The sequence below is a fragment of the Pelodiscus sinensis genome, chromosome 22 (assembly GCF_052426305.1).
Source record: "Pelodiscus sinensis isolate ZL-2025 chromosome 22, ASM5242630v1, whole genome shotgun sequence".
Classification (NCBI taxonomy): Eukaryota; Metazoa; Chordata; order Testudines; family Trionychidae; genus Pelodiscus; species Pelodiscus sinensis.
The window spans coordinates 16,740,627-16,753,810 of record NC_143073.1 but is presented as its reverse complement, the minus strand read 5'-3'; the positions used below and the strand labels follow the sequence as shown (position 1 = coordinate 16,753,810).

Here is a 13,184-nt window from a genome sequence, read left to right as displayed (position 1 = left end):
TCTCATGAGGAACCAATGTGTGTGCAAGTTCCCACACCCATAGGATTGCAAGCATTTGCGTGCACACCTACGTACCAGATCAGACAAACTCATTGCAGGCCACAGAATTACAGGCACATGCAAGTTCACAAGTGTATGGCCTGCAAAACCACAGGCCAGGTTACATACAAAAATCACAGATGCACAGCCCAGGATCACAAGCACATGCACAGACTCACAAATGCATTGCACACCAAATCTCAAGTGAACGCAGTCACAAGTGTGGCTCAGCATACTCCTGTGCCAGCTCATGACTGCTGCTAAGCATACCAGCCCCAGGATAACAGTCAGCAGAAGCAGCTGGATTCACAGTCCGACCCAGGCTGCCTGCTGACTGGCCCCTCTTCATAAGGAGACACCCTCCCAGGGGGGACAAATACAGGGTTCCTGGCCCAGGAGGGCACATGGTGGGCTTGGTTCCTCTCCCCAGAAAGCAGAGGCAGCAGCAAAGGTCCAATATAGATTTATACAGCGCGATACAGAGAGAACCATTTCCAGCGCCAAAAATGTCTCTCATTAAAAAGATCATTCACATTTCTCTCAGAAAAATACTTCCAGCACAGCCACGCCAGGGCCCTGGATATTTGGGGGGGGGGATATGAAATGTAGCACCCCAAAGGCAGGAGAGGGTTTGATGTTATGGGCTATTTGTCCGAAGCAGCAGTGGAGGTGGGGGGGGGAGGAGGGGGACATCCTGCCCATGGGGAGAGGTACAGACTGGTGCGCCCCAGGGAAGAGCCAGTTAAACAGGGGGCCAGAACTACCAAGCAGCAGCATTTGGGGAGGCCCTAAGGATGAAGAGGAGATGCTGAAAAAGGATCCCAAGTGGAGAGGAAACTGATGGAGAAATTAGCAAGTGGTGGAAGAGGGGGAGCCAGGACTCCTGGGTTCTCCCCCTGGCTCTAGGTAGAATCCAGTGGGTTGGAGAGGATATGAGCCAGGACTCCTGGGCCCCCTCCCTTGCTCTGGCCCCCACAGTGCAGGTCTGGTGCCTCCCTCCAGCACCTACCAAACCTGGCTGGTATAGAAGGCACTGCTCAGGTTGGGGGTCCCAGCCCTGGTAGGCCAGCAGCTCCCCCCACACTGTTTTGTGCACACCATGGGAGGGGGTAGTCCGTGCTGGGGACGCTGGTACCCCCCCACAGCTGTTGTGAAGCTGGGATCAGGGGCTCCAGCTGTTCCCCAGCCCTCTACCCCCACCCTGCAAGGGGAAGAGACTCTAGGGCCATCAGCAGCAAGGGCAAAGCCAGGAGAGGGTGCTGGAAGGTAGGGCCAGTTCTCTCCCCTGTCCCAGGGCAAGGGCGCAGGGGGCTGTGAAGAACCAGCTGGCCAGGTATTACTGGTGGGGGGTGACCAATGGGCTTGAGCGGAGGAGAGGGGTGGCAAAGAGCCAGGATTCCTGGGTTCTACTCCAGGAAGAGAGGCTGGGGCTGGATGGTGAGTAGGTCTGGCTGGGGAGACTCTCACTCAAGCAGAGCCAAGACCAGCCTGTGTTTAGAGGAGCTTGGGGGGGGGGGGGGGGGGAAGAGGTAGAGCCCCCATTCCTTGGGAGGAGGAGGAGTGCTCCCTTTCCCAGTATGCATACCTGCTCCAACTCCCCCCATGGGTCCCATCTGGAGCACTAGTCCCCATTTGCATTGGGGCCAGGATCCCACACCCCACAAAGGGCCAGCTCACCCACTGACTGGCCTCATTCCCCCTCTATTTTCCCAGCATGCACTGCTGCCCACTTCAAAATTCCCAACTATAAGTCCCAGAGTGCCTTGCTGCTGGGCCCCATTCCTCTCTCCAACAGCCAGCTCTCCACAGCAGATTCCTTTATAAGCCTTCGCAGTTAAAGCAGTTTGTCCAGGCCATCCCCGCGGCATCAGGGCAGCGAGGCGAGGATCTGTCGCTGCAGCAGCCTGCCCCCACCGGACAGGAAGGGCACTGCCAGCCAAGAGCCAGGCACGTTGCTATAAGAACGGATTGGTAGCTGGGTGCTTGACGACAAAAGGTGTGGACGGAGTGGCCGTCTAGGGGGGGAGGAGAGAGAGAGAGGGGTTAGGGAGACAGGCACAGGTAGCATCAGACAGGCAGGTAAGTGCTGGCATAGTCAGACACCATAACGCCCATCAGATCCCTGGCACTCACCCCACAACTTGGCACATATCCCGGGCTGCTTGGAGAGAGAGGGAACACAGCTGATGTGCGAGGAGAGCCCACACAGATGCTGGGAGGCGCAGACCTCAGCAAGGAGGGGGCCCCAGGGTGCAGACAATGGAACAGAGCTGAGTGACCAGGTGAGTCAGCACAGTGGCTCTGCCCTGGGGAACTGAGGCTGGTACAGGGGCCCCAGCTTCACCATAGGGCTGCTGACACCGAAACCCCTTGGAAAGGAGGGGAAGACATCAAATGCCAGCATGCCCCCAGACCCTGGGAGGCTGGGAAGGGGCTGGTCCTCACCATAAAGGGGTTGGTAGAGATCCCAACGGGCTGCCCCACTTTGGCTGCAGCAAATCCATCAAAACTGGAATCTGCAGGGCACAAAAGAGCTGGGATAGAACCCAGGAATCCTGGCTCACAGCACCCTCCTCCCCAACATGCCAGCACCCACTCCCCTCCCAGAGCTGGGGAGAGAACCCAGGAGTCCTGGCTCCCAGCTACCCTGCTCCAACCCACCAGCCCCTGCTCCCCTCCCAGAGCTGGGGAGAACCTAGGAGTCCTGGCTCCCAGCCTCCCCTCTGACCCACCAGCCCCATCTCCCCTCCAAGAGCTGGGAAGAGAACCCACAAGTCTCGGCTTTGGACCCCACCACAGTGGTTGTAGGGTGCGGGCTGGCAGGAATCCGGGCTCACCTGGCACCGTGCTACTGGGCTGGAAGGGGTTGGTGGAGGTGCGGGCAGGCAGGGCAGCAGGCACAGCAAAGGGGTTGGTGGAGGCTGGAAGAGAGGAGGCACAGGAGAGCTGGCTCATTGCTATGGCTGCCGACAGGTGCTATCACCCCCCCAGCCAAAGCAAGAGCCACTTACCTCCATAGCCGGGCGCAGGGCTGGGTACAGGCAGAGCTGGCTGGCTTAGGGTCCCGAAGAGGCTGCACGGGAGAGACGGTGTCAGCAAAACCCATGGGCGAGGGGGGAAGAACTGCCACCCCACTCAGCAGGGTGCAGCGCTGTGCCCCCGATGCCCATGCAGTATACAAACAAACAACCCCCTCCAGGGGACAGCATTCTGCCCTCATGCTTTGTGCTGTTCACAGGGATGTAAAATCCCAGTTATCCAGTGAAACGTAAGGTTGACCTAACGTTTAATCTGCTGAAGTAGGATCCAGGCTGGGGACTGCTCCGCCCTGCAAGGCCCCACAGCCCCAGCACTGAGTCTGGCTGCTGGGTCCCAGATGGGGATGCTGCCAATTCTGGCTCCTAGCCCTCACTGGTGCAGCCCCTGTCTGTGGCAGGCCCCCGCTGGGCTGGAGCAGCCCCCTGCTCTCACCAGTAAGCAGATAACCTTTCACATGTTCAGTATACACTAGGGAGATGAACCTGTACCCGACTACATGCTTACACGCAGCACCATCCCCTCCACTGCTGCATCTTATACAGAGGCAGAAGCGCTGGGGGAAAGGGGAAGAGCTGGTGCTCACAGGGAGCCAGCTTAAAAGCCCACTTCCCGTGAGTACTGCTCCCACTTCTCCCCACCCACATGTAAATGTGTAACCACTGAAAAATGCAGCAGTTATATGTTTGCACAAATAAACAGATTTTAACATCCCTAGTACACACACACACAGGGGTGGTCCTGCTCAGTCCCTGAAGCAGCCCTCCTCCCCCTGCATACACATAATGCACCTCAAGTCCCTAAGGTCAGGGTGGCCTGTGACTATAGGCCGACTCGGCCGTAGCCTAGGGTGCCGTCTTCAACGGGGCGCCCGATGAGGACATCACTCCATTGACGGCCGTGCAGGTGGGGGCGCCGATCGCATGTTCCGCCTGGGGCTCCAGCTGCCGCAGCCCACCTTGGGCCACTCCTGCCTAAGGTATAATGGCTGATGCCAGCAATACACTCCCTCCTCTGGGGCCATAGAGGGGAGTTCACACGGTACCTGCTAGGTGCTGCGCCCATCTCCGGGATCCCGCTGCTAGGGTAGCTGGTGGGGGAGGCACCAAAGCTGCTCACCTGGGCACCCCCTGCTGGCACAGAAGGGAACAGCATGGTCACCCTCACCAAGGCTTACACCAGGGGTCAGCAACCCTTCCAAAGTGTTATGCCAAGCCTTAACCCTCCTGCCCTGGGCTGCACCACTCTCCCAGGAGGCAGGGAGGGGCTCTCTCCACCATGCACCCCACTGGGTCTCCTGCCCTGGGCTCTGCTCCAGCTTTTTCTGAGGGGACAGGAGGAGCAGTGTGTGCATGCTTCCCTGCACTTGGGTGCAGGATCTGGGTGGGAGATTAGGAGCAGGCTGAGAGCAGGGTGTCTGACCAGGGGAGAGGGGGCAGGAGCTGGGGGGAGGAGGGGTGCAGGGTCTCAGCACGGAGGGAGAGCAGGGGGTGCAGTGTCTGGGCAGCACTTACTTTTTTTTCCCCCCAGTGTCTGTAATAGGGTTTATTTACTGTAACAGTCACTCCCACATGGCAGGCAGATGCTGCTCCACACAAAGAATAAGTTAACAGCCCATGGGCCAAGTGTGGAATGGAGTCTGTGCCTCGCCAGGAGTGCAGGGAGTCCAGTCAGTGGGTCCCGAAACCTGGATGACAGACTTCAGCGGCCTCACGGAGAGTGCACAGCACATGAGAGGCACGAGTGGAGCAGCAGGGACATGGCCATGGCAGCAACGGGCCCTTCATGGACAAGATGATGACCAGGTCGCTTTTGCCCCCCATGCTGCTCTCAAGCTTTGTCCCAAGCATGGCCTCCCACTGCTCCATTGGCCAGATTCTGGCCATTGGAGCAGCAGGAAAAGCCTGCGGGCAGAGTGTCGGTGTGCTGCTTTGTTGCTCCAGCCAGGGGAGGGCACACATACGCATGGAGCTGTTCATGGCTCCAGCTTTTTCCCTGGCTGCACAGCGAGGCGCGGGGCTTTCTCTATTTGCCCACATGCCACTGAATGTCATCTTGCATGCCACTTATGATACACAGGCTGGACGTTGCCAACCCCTGGCTTACACCCTCCCTCAAATGGTGGGGGAAGGAGTACCCCACCGCCATAATGCCCATCCTCTAGGTCCAGGAGAGGGCAGAGACAAGTGCCAGCTCCCCCTGGTGCCCATAGTAGGCACGGCTCCACACTCAGGGGACAATGCAAGCCAGGGAAGCAACTAACCTCAAACTGATTTTTCTCCTCCTATTCTTGCTGTTAACTATGCATGCAGGGGAGAGAACCCAAGAGTCCTGACTTCCACACCCCTCTCTCGCCCATTCTAATCCATCAATCCCCAATCCCCTCCCAGAGCCGAAGAGAGACTCCTCAATCACAAGGAAAAAGCAAACCGCAATTATTAGCTCACCAAAGCTGTAACTTCCTGGGACTGACTGACTGGCTGGGAACAGAAAGCAGAGAGGAAAGAGTTAAGAGAGAGCTATCCCAGAGCAGCCCCACCCCTCTCCTGGCAGAGCTAAGCAGACCCTTGGCCTTGAGTGTAGCGACTGGGGACAGTCCCCCAGAAATACTCCCCCAAGAATATCCCCAGATGGGCCAACCATACCAGCCAAATTAGACCAATATTTTGCCTATTCATATGGCTCCCCCCACCTACTTTGACCCACCAGTCCCTCCTTCGCTCTAGGGATGTCAGTGGTTAACCAGTGACCTGGCCTGGCCCCACCTATGGCCGGCCAGCCCCCATGTAGGTGGTTAACCAATGTTTAACTGATTAAATGGGATTTTACATCCCTATTTTCCTCCCAGGGCTGGAGAGAGCACCCAGGACCTCTGGTTCCCAGTCCTCTCACGCCACTCCTCCCTCCCCCACTGTAACCCACTTACCTCGTCTCCTGCCCCAAAGCCAGGGAGAAAACCCAGGAGTCCTGGCTCCCAGGACCCTTGCTCTCGCCTACCGGCTGCAACTGTTGCCTCTCTCCACCTCAATGTTCACCATGGCCTCCTGTGACGTAGTGGGGATTGTATTCCCTCTTGTCACTGTATTCGCTTTGGTTTTGTATTCGGTTTGCTTTGTTGTGTTGTATGTGACTCTGTGTAGTAACTCTGTGTGTGCGCACGCCTCAGTTTCCCTGGGCAATGGAACACTACCTGGATGAGGAGGAGAAGGCTGGACATGACTCACTGTGGAAGCATGTTCAGTCTTTCATGTCCTGAGGACCAGGTGACAGCAGATAACACCTTGGGTCTGGGACTCTGAACAAAGGAGGGAGTGGGGCTGCCTAGAGATCTGGGATCAGTTGCTGGATGAGAGAGTTAGTTTTTAGCTGGCGTAGTGAGAAGGGAATCTAGCAGGTTTGGGGGGCCAAGCAGGGGTCCAGAGCCCTCTCTCAGGGCCCCCTTACTCCCAAGAGGGATTGTACTGACTGCTCCTGATTCCTGTAATAACAAGTCTGTGCTATGCTGTGTTTCTGTCAACGAATAAACCTTCTGTTCTACTTGCTGGCTGAGAGCCACATCTGACTGTGGATGGGGGTGCAGGGCCTGGTGACTCCCCCACACTCCGTGACACCACCTACTCCAGTGGGCACTGCAAGTGCCAGGAAAGCCTCAGGCTGCCATAGGGGAGGGGAGTGTTACCTGCAGGCATCGGATGGGTGTGGAATGGCACCGAGCCTCCCCCGAATGTTGATGCTACCGGGCTGGATCCAAAGGCTTCAAAATTGGCAAACGCAGTGTGGGCTGGAGGCAGGCCTGGAAAAGACACAGGAGGAACAGTGGAGTACCAGGGGGTACAGCGTGTTCACATGGCAATGGAAGCCTGCAGTGGGCCTGGAGGTAGCCAAGCCACAGTCCCTCCCTATCCCAGCATTCTCTGCGGTGTGGGAGAGGGGGTTCTCCTCTGAATACAAGCACAATCCTTGGGTCTTGGTTTAGAGATCCCAGCCTGCACTACCTCCAATCGCCACATGGGGTCTCTGTAGCTCAGTGCTCTATGGTCAGCCAGCTCCCAACCTGAACTGGGTCACTAAGAAGTGGGCTCTGCCCATGAAACCATCTACATGTTCTGTTAGTCTTTAAAGTGCTACTAGACTATTTGTTGATTTTTAAGTTTTTCCTGTTAGGCAAACTTGGCTACTCCTCTGAAACTGTATAGAGGGGGGCTTTCTAGCTCAGAACTCTATGGTCAATCAGCACTACCCAGCACTTTCACATGGGGAGGTCTATGGTCTGCCTGCACCAGCGTTCCCTGTAAGCTGACACTTGGGCAACTGCCCACAAGAGATTCCAATGCCACCCAGCTGATTAGCAGAGCACCCACAGCCAACAGCATGTGTTTCTACTGTGGTACTCATCTACACATGCCTCAGTGCATAGAAAAAGACGTATTCCACACATGGATGGAAAAAATGAGGGGGAACATTGGCCTGCACTATCAGCATCACCAAATGGGAGGGACATCTTTAGCTGAGAGTTCTATAGTCAACCTGCACTACTTATTATCACCACCTGAGGGGCTCTCTAGCTCTGAGCTCTATCTCTGGCCACCTCCCAGCCTGCACTTCCTGGCATTGCCACACAGGGGCTCTGTACTTTAGTGCTGTAGGGCAGGGAGCAGCTGTCCCTGTGGGTCCCCACCCCCGCTACTTACCCACCAAAGCAGGAAACATGGCAAAGGCAGGTGCTGGCTGGGGGGCGGCGAAAGGGTCCCCTCCTATGTCCGCCAGGAGATCAGTGCTGGCTTTCTTGGCTGGCTGTGGGGTGCGCTGCTGCGGCTGGTGGGGCTGGCCCAAGCCCTGAGACATACAACTGGTAACAGCCCTCACGCCTCTCCCAGAGCCATGGAGAGAGCCCATGAGTCCTGGCTCCTGGCACCCTGCTCTAACCCACCAGCCCCCGCCCGCAAGCTGGGGAGAGAACCAGCCCTGGATCCCTGCCACCTGCTCTCACTCACCAGCCCCCACTCCTCTCCCAGGGCTGGAGAGAGAACCCAGGAGTCCTGGCTCCTGGCACCCTTCTGTAACCCACCAGCCCCTTCCCCCACAAGCCAGGGAAAGAACGCAGAAGTCCTGCCTTACCCGGCTGGATCCAGCAGCTGTGAGCAGCATCCCCGAGTCCCCTAGAAGTGCCTGCTGTGGCTTCACCTCTGGGGTGGAGCTCTGGCTGGCCAGGGAGGCAGTGCCTTTGTTTTGATCCACCGGGACATACCTGCAGGGGGGCCAGAAAGACTGAATACCTGCACCAGCCTCAGCAATACCCTGTGGCAAAATGGGGATTGTATTTGCCTTATGGTGCTTGTGAGTTCTCTAGTCCTATAGTAACCCTGTTTGTGAGTGCCTCAATTTCCCTGGGCACTGCACCACTACCTAGATAGCGATGGGAATTTCGAGTGTGATTAAGGGAGGCTACCCCCACCCCATCACCTACACAATAGCACATGCCCTTCATAACCTGAGCAGGGAGGGGGGAGGGCCAGGTGATACCTTTTGCCCCTGAAGGAGAACAAAGGCCAGAGGAGGAGCTTAGGGCAAGCCCACTAGGCATGGAAGTTAGTCTCTGCTAGCTTGGGCTAAAGACAGGGTCCAGAGCCTTTGGCATGGAGCCCACTCTTCCCAAGATGAATTGTATTGATTGCTTCTGGTTTCTGTGCTAACAAGTCTGTTCTGCACTGTGTCCCTGTTGCCTAATAAACCTCTTGTTTTACCTACTGGCTGAGTCTCACATCTGACCGTGGATGGGGGTGCAGGGCCCAGTGACTCAACATCTGTGTTACAATCTGTGATGGATAGCAGTGTTGGCCAGGACTAAGGTGTTAAACTCGGGTAGCTAGCAATGGTATTGGCAGGGGACCAGAAGAACCACCAAGGATGCAGCGTGAAATCTGAAGTGTGTAAGGTACCTTGCCTGCTTTCTTTGTGTAGGGAAGTTAAGCCAATAGTTGAGACACACAATGATTTAAACCCAGGCAGGATTAGCATGCTTCCAAGGAATCTGGGACATGGAAGCAGACTGAACCAAGAAGGGATCGTGTGTAAATAAAGGGAAACGTGTATTTAGTCACAACAAGGGTTTTTTTTTAATTTTTGATTTGACCTGCTCTGTGTGAATCCCTCCCCCATTCACTATCTAAGAGTTGTTTCCAGAGATTTTCTCTGTGTTTTAATTTGTTTTACTTAGTTGCTGTGTAACACCTACTTTATCATGTATATATTTTGTTTTGATAATTAAAATCACTTTTTTAAAGGTGATGATTTGATTCTTGTGTCCTGGGAAGAAGCAGGGGTGTGCGTGTGTGTGTGTGTGTGTGTCTGCCTAAGAAGAGGGATCAGCTACCAGACTGCAGCCTGTTTTTCTCTTTTCAAGCTCTTGAGGTATCCCGGGGATGGAATTCAAGTGTTCCCTCCTGTTTTTCAGGGTTAAATCACTTGATGGTGGCAGCTTTTGTTTATTTCTCAGAGCCAGTGTATCTGTGATTCTAGGGGGCAAGGTTTGTAAGCAGAGCCTAGAGGCAAGGTATTTAAGGTCTTTGTGGGCCCCCACCTTCTGCATTCGGAGTGCCAGAATGGGGAACAGCTCTGACACACTCACACCCTGTTATGACGACAGTGAACCTTGTGGGCCTATAAAAATAAGATGACAGCACAATCTGAGCAGCCAGGGATCTTGATTTTTACTGCTGTCTTGGGAGAGTAGTGGTTTAGAACAGGGAGGCTCTTCTGGGTTCTTTCCCTAGCTCAGGGAGAGGAGTGGGGGCTGGTGGGTTAGAGGGGTGAGAGGCTGGGCACCAGTATTCCTGAGATGCCTTCCTGTTCTATCACTCTATACCCTGTGACGAAGTGGCAGATTTGTTGGTTACATGCCGAGAGAGTGATACTCAGTGTCCATGGGTGTTACTGATTTAACATGTTGAGTGGAGGGAATTTGTTGTAGCAGGGACCAGCACAGAACTAGGGCCCCTGGCCCATGCTCTGGAAGATGAAGACCCTAGGGACTGGGAGACCCAGCTCAGATGGCACAGGGGGGTCTGGCCATTGGGATGACAATAAGCAACAGAGAGAGGACCCTGGTGACCTGGGGGAACAAAGGACAGAAGAGAGGAGAAGTGAAGCGAGGGGCTCAGGTGACCCTGGTTACCTAGACAGAAGACACAGGCTTGGGAGGGATATGGGAGTCTTGGCTGGAAGGAGAGGACTGCTGGGCTGGGCAGGGGAAGCAGGAAGAGCCCAGCTAGCTGCAGGGGAGACTCAGACATGCTGGGCTGAGAGAGGCCAGGCCTACAGGCCCTGAGAGTTCCTATACTGTGTTCTTTGTTCAATAAACCCTCCTGTTTTACACTGGATGAGAGTTGCTTCGGTTTGGAGAACAGGGCTGCACTAATCCCGCTGCGAGTGGAGGCCCCAAGGATCCAGAACAAGTAGATTCCCTGAGCAGGCCCATGGCAGAAACAGGCATGCTCGAGGCTCAGAGAGGTGCAGTCTCAGGAAGCGGAGCGACTAAATCCATGAGAGAGAATGGCACCCTGAAAACGGGCTGTCACACTGAAAGGGGGTCTCCCATCCCAGCATGACCTGTGGGCATGACCAGTAAATCGATGACACCCCCTGCAGAGCTAGGATTTGGAACCTAGGAGTCCTGTTCTATTCAAAGGCCAACCTCCCCAGCATTTCCACATTTCTCTCTGCCCACAGCACCACCTCCTCCCCATGGAGCAGGAACTGAGTCTGCCCTTTGTACGCAGGTGAAGCAATGAAGGAGGCCAAGGACCAGTTTATAGATAGGCCTAAGGAAGCGAGCCCACAAGACTGGGACAGCCCCCTCTCCTCCTACCCCACTCATACGCTCACCCGCTTTTACCATCGCTTCTTCTCATATTTCTCCTGCAAGAACTCCTTCACTTTCTGCGGGTCCCTGGAGTCTGGAAGCAGCGACGTGCGGGGATCAAAGGAGCACAGCCAAACCTTCCGGCAGGCCTAGAGTCAGCATAACTTCGTTAGACAAAGGAGGCTGGGAGCCAGGACACCTGAATGTTTTTCCTGGCTCTAGGATGGGAATGGGGACTGGTGGGTTAGTGCGGGGAAGGGGGTGAGAGTCTGTGTACAATGGACTCCCATCTTGGCACTAGTATGCCACACAAAAGAAAGGCCTGTCCCTGGCTGCTCACCTCGTTGCCACGGGACTGCAGAAACAGCACCTCTGCCTCGGTGAAGGTAGTCATGGAAATGGATTTGACACGATGGGGAGGGTTCAGGCCCCGGCTGCAAAAAAGACAAAATAATAATAATAAATAATAATAATAATAATAATCACACATCTGCATTGTTAGCAAGGATCTGGGACCGGGAGCACCACACAAGGTCCCCCTCTCCTCCCAGAGCTGGTGAAAGAATCCAGGAGTACTGCTTCCCAGCCCCCCTTGCTCTTAGCCCCCCTCCGCGCCCAGAGTGTGGTGAGAACCCAGGAGTCTTGGTTTCCAGGACACACACTCCAGGACAATCAGGCCAGTCTTGGGAAGTCCCATGGCACCCCGTGCCCTAGTCATGCCCCTATTTGCAGCGCCTCTGAAATGCTGACCTAGAATTTTCTGCAGGCTGTGCTGCATTATTTAAGGCCACCAATAAAATATTCAGCAGCCTGTATCCAGGCTAAGGCGTCTCAAGGGGTCGCCACGGGCTCGGCTCGGGCAGCTTCAGCCCTCTGGAGCATCCTGACCATTTCCCGCAGCTGTTTAGAGACAGGGGAGCAGCTGCGGCGGGGAGACGGGAGCCCCGCCCGGGCCCGAGACCACGCAACAGGGGGCAGAAGCCCCGCAGCTCTGAGGTCACCGGGTAAGATCCGGGCTGAGCCAAGGATGGAACCCAGGAGTCCTGGCCCCGCCCCCGCTCACCAATGCACATGCCGCCCCGCCCCCCGCACGCCCGAGACAAGAAGCCCCGCCCAGGCCCCGCCCACTCACAGCGCGCCAGAGCAGCCCGTGCACACGAAGCTGCCCAGCGTGATGTCCACGTAGGTGACGCCACGCTGGCCGCACTCGAAGCAGTGACGGTTGCCAGGCCCGGCGCCCGCCAGCTCCCGCACGCGGCGGGACCGGAGCTCGGACTCGGCATCCCGCGGAGAGCCTGGCTTCCTGCCCCCGGCCGCTGCCATCCGCCTGGCAGTCGGACTGCGCCTGCGCAGCCCCACTTCCTTTACCCCTTACTAGCCCCTCTTCCACGTCGCATGCTCAGTCGCGCGCCGCGATCCGCCCCTCTTTTACAGCGCATGCTCTGCCTCTCAGGTCCTCGAATTGCGCATGCTCCATCGCGCCCACCTCTTCTACTGCGCATGCTCCTTCACTCACGTGTTGCGAATGCTCCTTCGCCCGCCTTCTTTTTCTACTGCGCCGCTTCCCGGTCCTCTAGCTACGCTTGCTGCTCTATCGCGCATGTGCCGCTACTCCGCCGGCCGCGCGCGCGTCGCGAGACTTCCCTTTCCCTTCCTTTCTCAAATGCCTAACGCGCACGCGCCACGAGCTCCGCGGGTGCGAAGGAGTCCACCGACGTCACCAACCGCCCTTCCCGACGAAGCAACAGCTCCCCTCCCGCCTTGGGGCACCGGCCTGTCTGCCTCAGGGCTCCCAGCGCCCCCAGCCAGCGTGTGACTGGCCAGTTTGCCCATTGGCTCCAAGCTCCTGAAATGCCTCAGTTTGGGGGGGGGGTCCCTCAGTGTGCCAGGTGCAGAGTCTGTCTGGGGGGCTGTGCCTGCTGGGCCTGCCCATGTGGTGCTGGACTTGTGCGTTCTGGGCTGGCTGCTCTTCACGCCCCCTTTGGCCTGCCGGCCCTGTGCGCCTTTCTAGCGCCCTGCCACTTTCTCCACACTGCTGTTCTCTGCACCTGTGTGCAGGGGGCAGTTGAGCGGCAGCGGCCGTGCTGTCCAGATGCCTTGCAGTGTTTTTGTTCACGCTGACAGACTCGCACCCTCCCTCACATGGAGAGAGAGTTTTGCTACTGGCTCCAGCCCCAAGGGCAGCCTTGTGGGTGCCCCACCGTGCTCAGAGCGGTATAGTGCGTACGTCAGCTAGAGGAGTGCACCG

General features: G+C 56.6%; 1 protein-coding gene across 7 annotated transcripts; it reads right to left on the bottom strand.

The window, feature by feature from the left end:
• Nucleotides 1-486: 486 nt before the first annotated feature.
• On the bottom strand, nt 487-12,298 carry AGFG2 (ArfGAP with FG repeats 2). 7 transcript variants are annotated; one of them, XM_006114654.5, is made up of 12 exons: nt 12,069-12,298; nt 11,277-11,370; nt 10,970-11,085; nt 8,194-8,323; nt 7,767-7,911; nt 6,755-6,868; nt 5,523-5,555; nt 4,121-4,208; nt 3,051-3,112; nt 2,877-2,960; nt 2,485-2,555; nt 1,842-2,054 (listed from the first exon to the last, which is right to left on the bottom strand). In XM_006114654.5, the coding sequence occupies exons 1-12, from the start codon at nt 12,257-12,259 to the stop codon at nt 1,995-1,997; spliced, it is 1,188 nt and encodes a 395-aa protein (XP_006114716.3). In that variant the 5' UTR covers nt 12,260-12,298; the 3' UTR covers nt 1,842-1,994. The 7 variants fall into 7 exon arrangements, with proteins under 7 accessions (XP_014424820.3, XP_006114714.3, XP_014424822.3 ...); XM_014569334.4 differs by lacking the exon at nt 2,485-2,555 and having other exon boundaries at nt 487-2,054; XM_006114652.5 differs by lacking the exon at nt 2,485-2,555 and having other exon boundaries at nt 487-2,054; nt 4,121-4,205.
• Nucleotides 12,299-13,184: the final 886 nt, after the last annotated feature.